Consider the following 17744-nt stretch of genomic DNA (forward strand, 5'->3'; position numbering starts at 1 on the left):
GTGTCACAGGTTTCTGAGGCAGAGAAATATCACAGGTTCACCACTCTGTGAGAATTTCTATGAATTTTGGTTTTAAATGACTGGCCCTTAACATTGAAACTATATCTCCTTCTTTGGGATTCCCCCACTAGTGAAAACATCTTCACATCTACTCCATTGTGACCTTTTAGAACCTTATATGTTTCAGTAAGATCACCCCTCATTCATCTGAACTCTAAAGAATACAGACCCAACCTGTTTAGCCTGTCTTGATAAAACAATCCTCTCATCCCAAAAATTAGCCTGACGAATCACTTTTGCACTGCCTCCAATGCTAATATATCCTTTCTTAGTTTAGGGGACCAGCACTTCACCTCTCTGGTCACCATTCCAACTCCAGGTAATTTTGTGACAGAGTTGGACAAAAATAAGACCATTTACTTCCATATCCACTCCAACCTTAAAAAAAAGCCCACTTCTACCCTCAACATGGCCTGACTGTCCCTCCCTCAGCTCACTCGATGCTGAAAATTTCAACAAAGCACATTATCTGCAGGGCTAATTATTTTAGCACTCTCAGGCCAGTCTCCTATCTTCTACCCAAGATAAACCTGTGCTCATTCAGAACTCTGTAACCTCGCTCCAGGGCTTATTCATTCATTATTTGTGCTCACTGAGCAATACTGACTCCATGGATACTGATCTTTCAAATACATATCTACCATGTGTACCGTTTACTCTGTGAGCTTCACACAAACAAGGAATTTTATTGCACTCTGGTGATATGACAATAAACTAATCTAATCTAACCTAATCAATAATACCTCATCTAGTCCTCACAATGCCTCACTTCTCTCTCACCTGGCATGGCCACCCCCACCCCCCCAAACCCAAAATAGCTATTTCTGCAATCCCTTTCAGTACTACAAGCCTTTGGATTTCTTTGCTCCTTCAACTCAGGTCTTGTGTAATACTGATATTACTTGCTCCGACACCCGCAGCCATGCATTTCAATGCTGAGACCATATCCTCTGCAATTCCTTTCCTAAAACTCTGTCTCTCCTACTTTAAAAAATAGTTTAGAAGAATGAGAATGAATCTCACTGAATCCTGACACTGGAAAGACTAGGAGCAGGAAGGATGTTCCTAATGTGGGCAAGTCTGGAACCAGGTCACAGTTTAAGGAAACAAAAAGTGGTGAACTTTTTGTGGAATTCTCAACCAAGGGATGTGGGATGAAAAGTGGAAAAGGATACTGTATTTGGATGATCACCCATGATCATTTTGAACAGTGGGGCATATTTTTAGCATTGGAGATGTTTTATTAATGTAAGGTGTTGTTCTATTGCTTCATCTGTTTTTCAATGTGTGGAAATGGTAGTTGCAGACTCCTGCTTTCCCCTGATTTCAGCATCAGAAGTAAAATGTATTCTTTTGATGTTATCTTATCTATATATTCCATTTACCCATCCAAAGTAAATAAGAACTAACCTGGAGAGAGTGGCATAATCCTGCAGAAGTATTTTATAAGCCATCCTTCAACTCAGTGTTACAGTGTACAACAGTCCAAGATATGAGAACTACTGTCACTATCACATCTGATAATTCACTAAACTATTAATAAGGTTCCTCAATTTAGGGACAAAAATTCATTACATAAGTATTAAAACCTATAGTTTGAGCTTTACAAATTCATGAGATATCTTGTGAATGGCACTGAGATATACAAGATTATGCATTATGCTTTTTATATAATGTTTAAGTTGTTAACTTATTTCTGGAACCTCTCCTGCAGGTGTCCATCCAATTCCAATTGTTTTAAATAAACCTTCTTAATCCACTCATCTTAACCATACAACTCTGTGGAGAAAGATGCGTTTTAAAAAACTGCTCATATATTGACAGGGGACAGAAAAAACAATTGTGGTGAATGGTTGTTTTTTTGGACTGGAGGAAGGTAGATAGCGATATTCCCTTGAAGTTGAAGCTGAGACCACTGTTTTTCCTGAATAATGATTTGGTTTTGGGTACATGGGCAATTTCAAAACTTTCAGATTAAACAGAATATTAAAGTAAAATGAACAGCTGAGGAGGATTTTGGTAGACGTTAAGATGAGATCATCAGATGGAATGGACAGATATTTGGCAGTTGCAAAGTGATGCATGTTGATGGGAAGAATGAGATGAGCTGATATAAAGTAAAACATACAAACCTGGAGGAGATGCAGGATCAGAGAGATTGGGATAGGTGAAGAAATTTTTGAAAGTGGCAAGACAAGTTGAGAAAGTGGATAAAAGTATTTAGGATTGAGGACCACCTTCTGTACAAAAGAGAGGAAATTATGATAAATCTGTGGAAAGATCTTGGTTCAGCCAAACTAGAGTATTGCATCCAATTTTTGATATTGTACTTTAGGAAGGGAAAGTCTTAGCAAGGGTGCAGAAAAGATTCACGAGAATATTCAAAGGATGATGGACAAGGGGAAAGCTTGGAGAAAACGGATGGCTGAAAGAGATGTATTAGAGGAGTTCTAAATAATGAGGGGTTTAGACAGACACTTTCCATTGATGGAAGTGTTGCAACTCAAAACACCCAGATTTAAGATGACTGGCAAAAGAACCAAAAAGATTACTACAGTCATGGTTTATGAAAGGAAATTGGAAGAAGCTACACAGAAACTGAAAGAAATAAAACCTGAAAGAAGCTACACAGAAATGGTGAAGAGTGGGATTAGCTACATTGCCCTTGCAGAGAGCCAGCAGAGTCCCCAAGGGCTGAATAGCCTCCTTCTGCACTGTTACCACTCATTGAATCTTTTGGGCCTGCAGTTCAATTAATACAATATGTCAGGGAGATCAGGAGGCCCAGACCATCATGTGGACCATGGCAATGTTACATGCCAATGAGAGCCAGTGCCTTACCTTACTACCGCTCAACAACAAAAAGCTTTGTCAGCCACAATAAACCTGTAACGTAGGAATGAAAATGACTGTCCAGATCACAATTGTTCTCAACAGTTATATCTGTGTTTCTGTGATAAATGCTACAATGCAGCATTAAAAATGGAATCTGCCCTCTGGTCAACAGTATCAAGTTTCTTCTTTTATCTCCTTTCCCACTGAGACACATATCCCTTGGCACTATACTGACACATTTTCCAAAGTACAAGATAGCACTGATGATTGCTACACATCTTGGTGAGGCTATGAAAGAACTGTAAGATTCTGTGAGGGATTCTTGGACAAGTTGTAAAGTTTCTATTGGAACAGACCAATAGAAAACACAATGAAAGAGGTGCTGTGTAACCTGGTTCACTGTACTCCTCATCTGTCACACAATGTGACATTCTGAAAATGCACTGCCATCTCATGCATGTTTTCCAAATCCTTTCAGCATGGTTGATAAAGCACGATTGGCTACTACCTCCATGCCATGCATGTGTCATTGCCATCCTCTGAGAAGGCAACATTGGTGTGCCAAAGAGGATGGCACTCCTCATACACATTTCATGCAATTGAACATTCATTTCACAACAAGGGGGTGGTGGGGCATCATTTAGCAGATTCTGTTTTGTTGCCTTTACGTGGGTTGCGACACCAGTTATCACTTGCTCATTGTTTTCCTGCACTCACAACCACCCACCATTACTTTTTAATAACAGTATATGCAAATATGAAAAACTGAAAATCTCAACATTTAACGGGATTTCAAAATGAATATCTTTAAGTGGCCGTTTCTCTTTATTAAGCAACTGTTCTTTAGATCCCAATGTATTTATTCCCCTAACCCTATTTCACTCTGAGTGAAACTCGAGCTTTGCAAAGAACACCTGGAAAATTACCAACAACTACTTATCTTGGTAAATCTGGCAAGGTTAACTGCCCAGTCTGTTTGTACAAATGTGCTCATGTTTCCCAATAAAAACAGAATTGACATTTACCAGCATAGCTAGAAGACACAATTGTGTTCTAGTAATCAAGACTGATTAATGATCTTTTTAAAACACACATTGTTATGTATGACTTTACATTCCTTTAAGAAAACTAATAAAATTTCATGACATCACTGCTAGTATCCTTCAGTTTTCTCGTATCATGTCTTGGGAGACCTTACCAGGACGTGCAGCAATTGTTCAGTGACGTCTTGCACTTTAAAAAAATGTACCAGTATGGTGACAAGGAGTATGAGAGTCATTGGGAAAGGAGATAAAAGAAGAGACCATAGTTTTGACAACAGGACTGGTTTCAATTTCAACCTAGACACCACCTAATATGGCAGCCTGATCAGGGTGGAGGTGCTGATACAACAGCTGAAAACAAAGTAATTTTGACAATCATTTGATTAACAAGCAGATAGGTACCGACTAGGCAAAGCAAAGCTGACTATAGTGAGAGTTACCCATATAAATACAATAAATATAATGAATAGTCAATATTCAACTACAACAATGCCTAATCAAGCCTCTGCATTATTAGGGAGAAGTCTACGCTTACCAGCACAGTGAACATGCAACATTGGCAGTTGGTTATGACCTACAGAGATGTTCTTTCACCTTTCCAAAACTGCAATTGTGGATTGGGATTACACGAAAACCCAATGGCATCTTGCACCTTCAACATGGGCACTGCACAGGCAGCATTCTCTTGATATAGGTTAGAGGGCAAAATGGGTTGGCACACGTTGAGAGAGGATGGAACACAGAGGACACAAATAGCACCTCTGACGGATGCCAGAAATGGCAGGAAACTCGGGTTATTCATTTAAGCAACTGCGCTAAAATGGAGGTTCTTTTTAGTGGGAAGATGCAGGTCCAGTGAAGGCAATGATGCACCATGATGTCGTGGAGGGAGCTCAGGTCCTTCAGGAGAACCCCAGAACTTATTGAGGGATACACGGAGTGAGCAGACATGCTTTTTTTTGTGGAAGTGGAAAAAGCAACAGAATGTCAAAGAAAGAAAGTACGCAAGATGACTTACTTGGAGAGTCCAAAAGCACGTGTATGCTTTCCAAGCTCATCACTCTTGAAATCTCAAGATGTCCTATGTCAGGACATCATATGAAGGTTAATGGACTCCCAGTCCCCAACAATGAGAGATTGCTGCGTGCTTTAAATTTCAGACAGGTAAAGAGTACAAGGTAAATAGTAGGTACCTTTGTGGTCACCCTCTGTGAATTGTTCAATCACTGTAACTTGGGCAAGTTCTTACATAGCACTGTGGGATTGTTTGTCTGTGGTTTAAAGATGAGATAATCCAGGTCAAATTTATTAGGAATGAGTAATCTCACTTTCAATATCAGTGGAACCATCAACAAGGACTGACGAGAAGCAAAGAAGATGATGTTTCAACTGTGATTGCCACAGAGCAAGGAAACCTTGTGATTAGAACATAGAAAAACTACAACACAATTCAGGCCCTTCGGCCCACAAAGCTGTGCCGAACATGTCCCTACCCTAGAAATTACTAGGCTTACCCATTGCCCTCTATTTTATTCAGCTCCATGTACCTATCGAACAGTCTCTTCAAAGACCCTATCGTATCCACCTCCACCACCGTTGCCAGCAGCCCATTCCACGCACTCACCACTCTGAGTAAAAAACTTACCCCTGACATCTCCTCTATACCTACTCCCCAGCACCTTAAACCTGTGTCCTCTTGTGGCCACCATTTCAGCCCTGGGGAAAAGCCTCTGACTATCTACCCTATCAATACCTCTCACCACCTTATACACCTCTATCAGGTCCCCCCTCATCCTCCGTTGCTCCAAGGAGAAAAGGCCGAGTTCCCTCAGCCTGCTTTCATAAGGCATGCTCCGCATTCCAGACAGCATCCTTGTAAATCTCCTCTGTACCCTATCGCTTCCACATCCTTCCTGTTGTGAGGCGACCAGAACTGAGCACAATACTCCAATTGGGGTCTGACCAGGGACCTATATAGCTGCAACAATACCTCTTGGCTCCTAAATTCAATACCCCGATTGATGAAGGACAATACACCATATGCTTGCTTAACCACAGAGTCAACCTGCGCGGCCGCTTTGAGTGTCCTATGGACTCAGACCCCAAGATCCCTCTGATCCTCCACACTGCCGAGAGTCCTACCATTAAGACTATATTCCGCCAACATATTTGACCTACCAAAATGAACCACTTCACACTTATCTGGGTTGAACTGCATCTGCCACTTCTCAGCCCAACTTTGCATCCTATCTATGTCCCTCTGTAACCTCTGACAGCCCTCCAAACTATCCACAACACCCCCAACCTTCGTGTCATCCGCAAACTTACTAACCCACCCTTCCACTTCCTCATCCAGGTCATTTATAAAAATCACAAAGAGTAAGGGTCCCAGTACAGACCCCTGAGGTACACCACTGGTCACCGACCTCCACGCAGAATATGACCCTTCAACAACCACTCTTTGCCTTCTGTGGGCCAGCCAGTTCTGGATCCACACTGCAATGTCCCCTTGGATCCCATGTCTCCTCACCTTCTCCATAAGCCTTGCATGGGGTACCTTATCAAATGCCTTGCTGACACCTACTACATCTACTGCTCTCCCTTCATCGATGTGCTTAGTCACATCCTCAAAAAATTCAATCAGGCTCGTAAGGCAGGACCTGCCCTCGACAAAGCCATGCTGACTATTCCTAATCATATTATACCTCTCCAAATGTTCATAAATCCTGCCTCTCAGGATCTTCTCCATCAGCTTACCAGCCACTGAGGTAAGACTCACTGGTCTTTAATTCCCTGGGCTTTCCCTACTCCCCTTCTTGAATAAGGGAACAACATCCGCAACCCTCCAATCTTCCGGAACCTCTCCCGTCTCCATTGATGACGCAAAGATCATCGTCAGAGGTTCCGCAGCCTCCTCCACCTCCCACAGCAGCCTGGGGTACATGTCATCCTGTCCCGGCGACTTATCTAACTTGATGCTTTCCAAAAGTTTCAGCACCACCTCTTTTCTAATATCTACATGCTCAAGCTTTTCAGCCCGCTGCATGTCCCCACTACAATCCCCTAGATCCTTCTCCGTAGTGAATACTGACGTAAAGTATTCATTAAGTACCTCCGCTATTTCTTCCGGATCCATACACACTTTCCCACTGCTGCACTTGATCGGCCCTATCCTTTCGCATCTCATCCCCTTACTCTTCACATACTTGTAGAACGCCTTGGGGTTTTCCTTAATCCTGCCTGCCAAGGCCTTCTCATGTCCCCTTCTGGCTTTCCTAATCTCTTTCTTAAGTTCCTTCCTTTTAGCCTCGTACTCTTCCAGATCTCTAACATTACCTAGCTCTGGGTACCTTTTGTATGCTTTTCTTTTCCTTTTGACTAGATTTATTATAGCCTTCGTACACCACGGTTCCTGTATCCTCTCGTGACCCCCTGTCTCATCGGAACATGTCTATGCAGAACTCCACACAAATACCCCCTGAATATTTGCCACATATCTTCCGTACTTTTCCCAGAGAACATCTGTTCCCAATTTAATCTTCCAATTTCCTGCCTGAGAGCCTCATAATTCCCTTTACTCCAAGTAAACGCCTTTCTAGTCTGTCCGTTCCTATCTCTCTCCAGTGCTAACGTAAAGGAGATAGAATTATGATCACTATCACCAAAATGTTCACCCACTGAGAGATCTGACACCTGACCAGGTTTCTGCAGAGACTTCATGCAGAATGTCTAACATAAAAAGAAACAAATATATTTTTATTTAGAAGCAAATGGTTAACATTAAGGTTGTTGTTAAAGGAAAGACTTCTGGAAATGTTTCAGAATGTCTTCTTTAGGAACAGTACTGTACTATGCAAAATTTCTGCTCAATTTGGCTGTCCGTCCAACACTGAAAGCCGGTGCAAGGGACAGGGTCTCAGATTTGTGGATCCCTGGGATCTCTTCTGGGGAACGTATAATCTGTACAGAAGGGACAGGTTATACCTGAACTCAAAAAGGGACCAATGTCCTTGTCTGCAGGTTTGATAGAGCTGTTGGGAAGGGTTAAACTAGGTTGGCAGAGGGTTAGGTCAGATGATGAGCAGTTGGTGGAAGGTAGATGCGATGTGCTGAGAGACCGTGAGGAAGGATAGACAGTGGAATAGGGCATAACGCAGTCAGTTGGATGGGTTGAAATGTGTTTACTTTAATGCAAGAAGTATTAAGAATAAGGGTGATGAACTTAAAGCATGGATCAGTACATGGAATTTCGATGTTGTGACCATTACAGATCTTGGCTATCACAAGGGCAGGATTGGCTGCTTGATGTTCCGGGGTTTAGATGTTTTGAAAGGGACAGGGAGGGAGGTAAGGTGGGGGGGGGGGGGGGGGGGGGTGTTGGGGGAGGGTGTGAGAGGTGGCATTGCTAATCAGTGACAGTATCACAGCTGCAGAAAGGGAGGACATTGTGGAGGGATCATCTACTGAGTGGATGGGTGTCAGAAACAGGAAAGGAGCAATCACTCTTTTGGGAGTATTCTATAGGCCCCTCCCAATAGCCACCGGGACACTGAGGAGCAGATAAGTAGGCAGATTTTGGAAAGGTGCAAAATTAACAGGGTTGTTGTCATGGGTGACTTCAACTTCCCTAATATTGATTGGCACCTCCATAGTGCAAAAAGTTTAGATGGGGCAGAATTTGTTAGATGTGTCCAGGAAGGATTCCTGACAAAGTTTGCGGAGAGGCTGACTGGGGAGACCATACTGGATCTAGTACAGGGCAATGAACCTGGTCAGGTGACAGACCTCTCAGTGGGTGAGCATTTAGCACATAGTGACCACAAGTCCCTGATCTTTAGCAATAGCCATGGACAAGGATAGGAGCAGATGATATGGGGAAGTACTTAGTTGGGGGAGGGCTAATTACAACAGTATTAGCCAGGAACTTGAGCGTAAATTGGGAATAGATGCTCTCAGGGAAATGTGCAGCAGAAATGTGGAAGCTGTTTAAGGACCACTTGCACGGAGTTCTGGATAGGTTTGTTCCACTGAGACAGGGAAAGGGAAAGGATGGTAGGGTAAAGGAACCATGGTTGACAAGGGAGGTGAAACACTTAGTCAAGAGGAAGGAGGAAGCATACTTAAGGTTTCAGAAGCAAAAATCAGGCAGGGCTCTTGAGAATTATAAGGTAGCCAGGAAGGAGCTTTAAGAAGGGACTTAGGAGAGCTAGAAGGGGACATGAGAAGGCCTTGGCAAGTAGAATTAAAGAAAACCCCAAGGCGTTCTACAAGTACGTGAAGAACAGGAGGATGATGAGAGTGAGGGTAGGACCACTCAGGGATAAAGAGGGAAAACGTGCCCGGAGGTGGAGGAGGTCCTTAATGAATACTTTGCTTCGGTGTTCACTAGGAAGAAGGACTTTGACACATGTGAGGTCAGCATAGAACAGGCTAATGGGCTGTAGCATGTTGAGATTAACAAAGAGGTAGTGTCAGAGCTTCTGCAAAACATTAGGATAGGTAAGTCCCTGGGGCCAGACGGGATATACCCCAGGTTACTACAGGAAGCGAGTGAAGAGATTGCTGGGGCATTGACAATGACATTTTCGAATCAGAATCAGGTTTATTATCAGTGACATATGTCGTGAAATTTGTTGTTTTGTGACAGCAGTACAGTGCAAGACATAAAGACATAAAAATTACTCTGTTGCAAATATAAATAAATAGTGCAAAAGAGGAATAATGAGGTAGTGTTCGTGGACTGTTCAGAAATCTGACGGCAGAGGGGAAGAAGATATCTGCATCCTCCCTGGCCACAAGAGCGGTACCAGAGGATTAGAGGATGGCAAATGTGTTCCGTTGTTCAAGAAAGGTAATAGAGATAATCCTGGGAATTATAGACTAGTGAGTCTTGTGTCAGTCAAGCTATTGGAGAGGAATCTTAGGGACAGGACTTACAAGCATTTGGAGAAGTATAGTCTTATTAGGGATAATTGGCATGGCTTTGTGAGGGGCAGGTCGTGCCTCATGAGCCCAATTGAATTTTTCAAGGAGGTAACAAAAGAAATTGATGAAGGTAGAGCATTGGATGTGGTGTACATGGACTTTCGTAAGGCATTTGACAAGGTTCCCCATGGCAGGCTCATCCAGAAAGTCAAAGCATGGGATCCATGGAGACTTGGCTACGTGCATTCGGAATTGGCTTGCCCACATAAGGCACAGGGTGGTAGTAGATGGAGAATATTCTGTTTGGCGGTCGGTGACAGGATGCAGAATTGGGCAGAGAAGTGGCAGATGGAGTTCAATCAGGAAGAGTTTGAAGGGATACACGGGAAGATCAAACTTGAAGGTGGAGTACAAGGTTAATGGCAAGATTCTTAGCAGTGTGGAGGAACAGAGGAATCTTGGGGTCTAAGTCCATAGATCCCTCAAAATTGCCTCACAAATTGATAGGGTGGTTAAGAAGGCATATGGTGTGCTGGCCTTCATTACTCAGGGGATTGAGTTCAAGAGCCGTGAGGTAATGTTGCAGCTCTATAAAACCCTGGTCAGACCACACTTGGAGTATTGTGTTCAGTTCTGGTCACCTCATTATAGGAAGGATGTGGAAGCTTTAGAGAGGGTGCAGAGGAGATTTACCAGGATGCTGCCTGGATTAGAGAACATGTCTTATGAGGAAAGGTTGAGCGAGCTAGGGCTTTTCTCTTTGGAGCAAAACAGGAGGCGACTTGATAGAGGTGTAAATGGAAGGAAGCTACTCCACCTATGCATGTTCAATGGTTAGGGGATGTTATGTCATACTTGAATCTCGAGAAGATTCACTGTTCAGTTTTTGAATCTAACCTAGACTTTCAAACCCTGTGGGGACCCTTTTTGAATTATTTTCAAAATCTCTGATTTGGAGACTAAAATGCAGATCTTGGCTGACACTGTTACATTTTTTTAAGGTTTTTCCTTGCTGTTTCTTCTATCTAACAGCTTCGGGTTTTGGTAGTGGGGGTAGATTTTTTTTTGTAATAAAATATTTCAATTTTTTCTTTCCTTATTAACTAACTACTATAATGTGATTATTGATTTAGAGTATTGTAATCCTAAGTACGACTTACTACAATGTATTCAGTAGTATTTTTACTTTCTTTTTTGATGCATGTACTCTGTATTTTTTTCATGGATTTAATAAAGATATTGTAAAAGATAGAGGTGTATAAGATAATGAGGGGCATAGATAGAGTCAATAACTAGCACGTTTTCACTCAGGTGGGAATGGCCAATACCAGAGGATATCAGTTTGTCAGAGGAGGAAAGTTTAGGGGAGATGTCAGAGGCAGGTTTTATTTTTCCTTTTTTTTTACACAAAAAGTGGTAGGTGCCTGGAACGCACTGCCAGGAGTGGTGGTAGAGGCTGATACAATAGGGACATTTAAAAGACTCTTAGATAGGCACATGGATGTAAGAAAAATGGAGGATTATGGGCTGTATAGGTGGGAAGGATTAGATTTATTATGGAGTGGTGTTTATCTAGATCAACAGAACATCGTGGACCAGAGAGCCTGTACTGTGCTGTACTTTTCCATGTTCCAAAGTACTCAAGGCTAGGAAGACACTTTGTATGATTGGGCAAAAGGTGAACATTGGAATTAGTCAGAATTACAGCCATTTTTCTCGGGTGATTTTAGGTTTTAGTGAATCAAGGGTGAATGATTTGGGGCCTTTAAGCCATTATCTCCATTGTGTTGAGACAAAGAATGAACTTCACTGCTATCACAGTAGAATCAAAAACACGAAGAATGATATCCTCACACAGACTACAATTTGGAAGAATGAACAGCTGGCTGCACAGTTTGTCAGCAGCAAATGCCAATACCGCAATTCTAATCCTGGAAATGGCCAAGCAAATCATTTCAGCAAGTACACACTGATTATTGCCAAAAGATGGGGGGAAAATGTTTTAGGCTTGATAGTCTAGAAATTAAACCAGCGGGAAGCTGCAAAAACCCAGAAATCAAAGGACAAGTCCTGATATATATTTGTCACCCTTATCATACTGGAGCATTTGGTGTCTGATAATGGACCTGTTTACGTTAAACAAAGTAGAACACTTTTTTTTAAGTGTTATGATACTGAGCATATTCTCATTTCATCTTATTAGTTGGAATCAATCATTACAGCTTAAAGAACAGTGATAGTACCTAGGGAATTGATAAAAATCTGCATAATCGGTAAATCCATCAGCTCCATGTTGAATTATATGTTGACAAATACTGAACAACCCCATGTTTTCCCACAGATCTCACACTAATTGGGCACTTGAAGCACAAGACACTTTGGTTGCCCAAACTTAGAAGAGATAGTTGAGAGAAAGCAGTCAAGACAGACATGTATTGCAGTGTCCCCAGGATCAAGCTGAAAGAGTGGTGAGTGTACATAAGGAAGTGTTACAAAATCCAAATAATTTGAGGGAATTTCGCTGTAAAGGTCCCAAGAAAGAAGAAAAATGAAGGTTAGAATATTCAGTGAGAATTAAGTCATGAGAATGTTCAATCTCACAAACAGCATGACCAACGCTGACAGTTGTTAGAATTCGTGGTACCAGAAGCTACATAATAAAATTCAAAGATAGTGGACAGCAAGTACACACAGATCATATAAAAGTTGCTAAGTACATACAGTGGCATGCAAAAGTTTGGGCACCCTTAGTCAAAATTTCTGTTACTGTGAATAGTTAAGTGAGATGAACTGATCTCCAAAAGTCATAAAGTTAAAGATGAAACATTCTTTTCAACATTTTAAGCAAGATTAGTGTATTATTTTTGTTTTGTACAATTTTAGAGTGGAAAAAAGGAAAGAAGCATGATGCAAAAGTTTGGGCACCCCAAGAGATTTGAGCTCTCAGATAACTTTCACCAAGGTCTCAGACCTTCATTAGCTTGTTAGGGCTATGGCTTGTTCACAGTCATCGTTAGGAAAGGCCAGGTGATGCAAATTTCAAAGCTTTATAAATACCCTGACTCCTCAAACCTTGTCCCAACAATCAGCAGCCATGGGCTCCTTTAAGCAGCTGCCTAGCACTCTGAAAATTAAAATAAATGATGCCCACAAAGCAGGAGAAGGCTGTAAGAAGATAGAAAAGTGTTTTCAGGTAGCCGTTTCCTCAGTTCATTATGTAATTAAGAAATGGCAATTAACAGGAACAGTGGAGGTCAAGTTGAGGTCTGGAAGACCAAGAAAACTTTCCGAGAGAACTGCTCGTAGGATTGCTAGAAAGGCAAATGAAAACCCCCATTTGACTGCAGAAGACCTTCAGGAAGATTCAGCAGACTCTGGAGTGGTAGTGCACTGTTCTACTGTGCAGTGACACCTGCCCAAATATGACCTTCATGGAAGAGTCATCAGAAGAAAACCTTTCCTGCATCCTCACCACAAAATTCAGCGTCAGAAGTTTACAAAGGAACATCTAAACAAGCCTGATGCATTTTGGAAACAAGTCCTGTGGACCGTTGAAGCTAAAATAGAACTTTCTAGCCGCAATGAGCAAAGGTATGTTCGGAGAAAAAAGGGTGCAGAATTTCATGAAAAGAACACCTCTCTAACTGTTAAGCATGGGGGTGGATCGATCATGCTTTGGGCTTGTGTTGCAGCCAGTGGCACGGGGAACATTTCACTGGTAGAGGGAAGAATGAATTCAATTAAATACCAGCAAATTCTGGAAGCAAACATCACACCATCTATAAAAAAGCTGAAGATGAAAAGAGGGATGGCTTCTACAACAGGATAATGATCCTAAACACACCTCAAAATCTACAATGGACTACCTCAAGAGGCACAAGCTGAAGGTTTTGCCATGGCCCTCACAGTCCCCCGACCTAAACATCATCAAAAATCTATGGATAGACCTCAAAAGAGCAGTGCATGCAAGACAGCCCCAGAATCTCACAGAACTAGAAGACTTTTGCAAGGAAGAATGGCAAAAATCCCCCAAACAAGAATTGAAAGACTCTTAGCTGGTTACAGAAAGCATTTACAAGCTGTGATACTTGCCAAAGGGGGTGTTACTAAGTACTGACCATGCGGGGTGCCCAAACCTTTGCTTCGGGCCCTTTTCCTTATTTGTTATTTTGAAACTGTAAAAGATGGAAATAAAAAGTAATCTTGCTTAAAATATTAAAGAAATGTGTCATCTTTAACTTTATGCCTTTTGGAAATCAGGTCACCTTTTACTCGCTTAGCTATTCACAGTAACAGACATTTTGACCAGGGGTGCCCAAACTTTTGCATGCCACTGTACAGACATAAAGAGTGAATCTGTTACAAGTTACGTAGAACCATACATTGATTATAAGCAGGAGGTTAAGGCAGAATAGTGTGGTAACAGTGAGCTGAGTCAGGAAGGTAGGAGGTCTCCCAGTTACTGGAGTATCTTTAAGATCTTGAGACCAGCAGTTGAAATAGTACCTTTGAGTGCAAGTGCAATCTGTAAACGTAGCTTGAAAATGTAAACTATTTGTGTATACTTCAGTTTTTTTAAAGAAAAATAGGTAGTGTTATCAATATATGTACATCTCTTTAATAACTGATATGAGATTCCTGCTACAATATCTTTGACTAGCAAGCAGACAAGGTATTGAGTTCATAAAGCACAGCAGAATGTACTGAGAAATTTACTTACCTTTAAGTATAATAAACAGTTCATCTACAACAAAGCCTCATGTCTTTGCATTACTAGGGAGAAGTTTGCATCTATGAGCTATAATGAATATGTAATGTACACCCAAGAAGCTTTTTCAACCTTGTTAACCAAAACTAAGTTATAGAACATAAAACAACAAACAAAAACTCAGTTACCATAGACCATGAACCATTTACTTTATGATGGACTCCAATGCAGCTATTTAATCTTTGAAAGAAAAATCATGGCTAATTCCTCCCTATTCATCTATTGTAACCAAACAATACTGAGGAATTTTTATACTTTCCCACACCTCTATTATTCAAGTTTGAATTGCTGCCCATTTTTAACAAAAGTGAATCAAGAATTATTTATATTTATCCCTATAATTATAACATGGTTGCATTAGTGATGCATTTTTTGACCAATTAACAACAAGTTGACTTGAAAACTTACATTTTCACATAAAAATATTAGGTTTCTGTTGCCTTTCTCATGCAGGTTGCCAAAGTGACTTGCTGATCATTAAATAGACCAAAAGTATTATGAAGTAGGTGAATACTCTTCAACTAGATACTGGATTAAAGAAATTGATTAAGATTAATAAAGCAGGTGAAGAAAAGTAGCAGTTAAATGGGAATGAATGCATGGGTTAGTAATGCAGGTACATTTATTTTCATCATGACTGGGTTGGATGTCACAATCCAGATCGGGCCCATTCATTACCAGCTCGTCTGTTCTGAAAGTTTTTGTAGGTTTGGTAGTTTTGAGAGCGGTAACTAACCCGTGGAGACTCCTGGTCTGATGGTAAACCATTGTGAGAGATGTGTTCTCCTTCTCTAGTCCCATCCCTGAAAAAAAAGTGACAAATTAAATATTATTGATAAGGCACAGACAATAAAAACTTTTTGACTGCCAAATAGATTTCTCTTCTTTCATCCTCTTATCTTCATACTAAGACACAAGAATCCGAGAAGGAGCTCAATACATGTATAACTTTTATTTGATATTAAATGTTAATATGCTGTTGAGAACTTCAGTTTTATAAAAGATAAAAAATAGAGTAGAGTATCGCATTTAGTTTGCCATGCTTTTAAGCAACTGTTTGTAATTATAAACTGTCTCCAATGTATTAAAAAGCAATCCTAGGTTGTTTCATAAATAGTCAGAAAAAAATGGAGGCCAAGGCATTATGATGAGGCTGGACAATATCTTGATCTCACTCTTGCTGATGAATTTATATCCTGATGCCCTCACCTCACCTGTTAATCCCACCACTGACATTCCCAGTGACTGGTCTTTCCCCTACAGTGATTGTTGACAATTACACAGTGCAAAGCCACAACACCTAAATATGATCTCTCTCTCCTTCCGCTCTGGATAATGGCCTTTTACAGCATGCAATCCATGCTTCAGGATAGCAACCTGTCCCCCAATTTGTCAGGTTGCTAGATGACAAATTTTCAAGCCACTACTGGTTGACTTTGCAAACCACCCCCCCCACCCCACCCCCCCGCCCCCCCAAACCACGATCAGGGCTCAAGTTTCATCGAAGATCAGCCTGGATAAGAGTCTGGGCTTTTTGGTGAAGGGTATGAAGGGTATAACACTCAGAGAGAGAGAACATTTATTAAAATATGTTCTAATAAGGAAAATGTGAGGAAGCCTTGACAAGGAGATCATACTTCCTGAATAGTAGTTCCTGAATTACAATTCCTAGAGGGTGGAACAAAGCCACTGACAAATGCCCAAACCTGAAAATTACCTGGCACTATGCAGAAATAACTGACCACCACTTAAACAAGTACTAATTAAAAAATAACGCAGTCCAAGAATGGACATGCAGTGTGTGCATTTATTTTTCCAGCTCCAATGAAAAAGCAAGCTTTAGTACAACGGAGAACATGACTTTCTTAAAAAACTGAAACTACCCAAAGAGCTGATATTCTCAATCAATATTTACAAACTGCTCAATTACCATTCTTCACATTCTCCACCAATAATAGATGAGTGATTATTAGTGTGTCATACTATGATTAGTTATTTTCTGGAGACGCAAAGCCTTTTTACAAGTTTTTGTCCTCGAAGTCTTTTATAGAGACTTACCACTGTTGTGGTGATTCAGACTCATCAGAGGCCTGCGGGGTTGGTTGTGGTGATGGTTGTCTCTTCCTCTCCTCTTCTTCCTGCTTTCTACGTACTTCAAGCAATTCCAGCTATACAGATGAAAAAAATGTTACATTTGTAAAACCTCCACATCTTAAAAATTTTTTGTTTGTGAAGTCTATTTTCTGTTATTCCTTCAATACCTTTGATTGATAAGCTATTTAGATAGAAACATAGAACATAGAAAAACTACAGCACAATTCAGGCACTTCAGCCCACAAAGCTGTGCCGAACATGTCCCTACCCTAGAAATTACTAGGCTTACCCATAGCCCTCTATTTTTCTCAGCTCCATGTACCTATCCAACACACTCTTAAAAGACCCTATCGTATCCACCTCCACCACCGTTGCCAGCAGCCCATTCCATGTACTCACCACTCTCTGAGTAAAAAACTTACCCCTGACATCTCCTCTATACCTACTCCCCAGCACCTTAAACCTATGTCCTCTTGTGGCCACCATTTCAGCCCTGGGGAAAAGCCTCTGACTATCTACCCAATCAATACCTCTCATCATCTTATATACCTCTATCAGGTCCCCCCTCATCCTCCGTTGCTCCAAGGAGAAAAGGCCGAGTTCCCTCAGCCTGCTTTCATAAGGCATGCTCCGCATTCCAGGCAGCATCCTTGTAAATCTCCTCTGCACCCTCTCTACGGCTTCCACATCCTTCCTGTAGTGAGGCGACTAGAACTGAGCACAGTACTCCAAGTGGGGTCTGACCAGGGACCTATATAGCTGCGACAATACCCTTTGGCTCCTAAATTCAATTCCCCGAATGATGAAGGACAATACACCATATGCCTTCTTAACCACAGAGTCAACCCGCACAGCCGCTCTGAGTGTCCTATGGACTCGGACCCCAAGATCCCTCTGATCCTCCACACTGCCAAGAGTCCTACCATTAAGACTATATACTGCCATCATATTTGACCTACCAAAATGAACCACTGCACACTTATCTGGGTTTAACTGCATCTGCCACTTCTCAGCCCAAC

The 17744-nt window shown here is 41.4% G+C and overlaps 1 protein-coding gene across 1 annotated transcript in view; it reads right to left on the reverse strand.

The window, feature by feature from the left end:
* LOC127567999 (spectrin beta chain, non-erythrocytic 1-like) overlaps positions 1-17744 on the reverse strand; it is a 211368-nt gene that overhangs the window by 11857 nt on the left and 181767 nt on the right. The window contains 2 exon segments of the mRNA XM_052011244.1: positions 15368-15434; positions 16690-16799. Coding sequence (XP_051867204.1) covers positions 15368-15434; positions 16690-16799 — 177 coding nt within the window.

The sequence above is a fragment of the Pristis pectinata genome, chromosome 3, assembly GCF_009764475.1.
Source record: "Pristis pectinata isolate sPriPec2 chromosome 3, sPriPec2.1.pri, whole genome shotgun sequence".
Taxonomy (NCBI): domain Eukaryota; kingdom Metazoa; phylum Chordata; class Chondrichthyes; order Rhinopristiformes; family Pristidae; genus Pristis; species Pristis pectinata.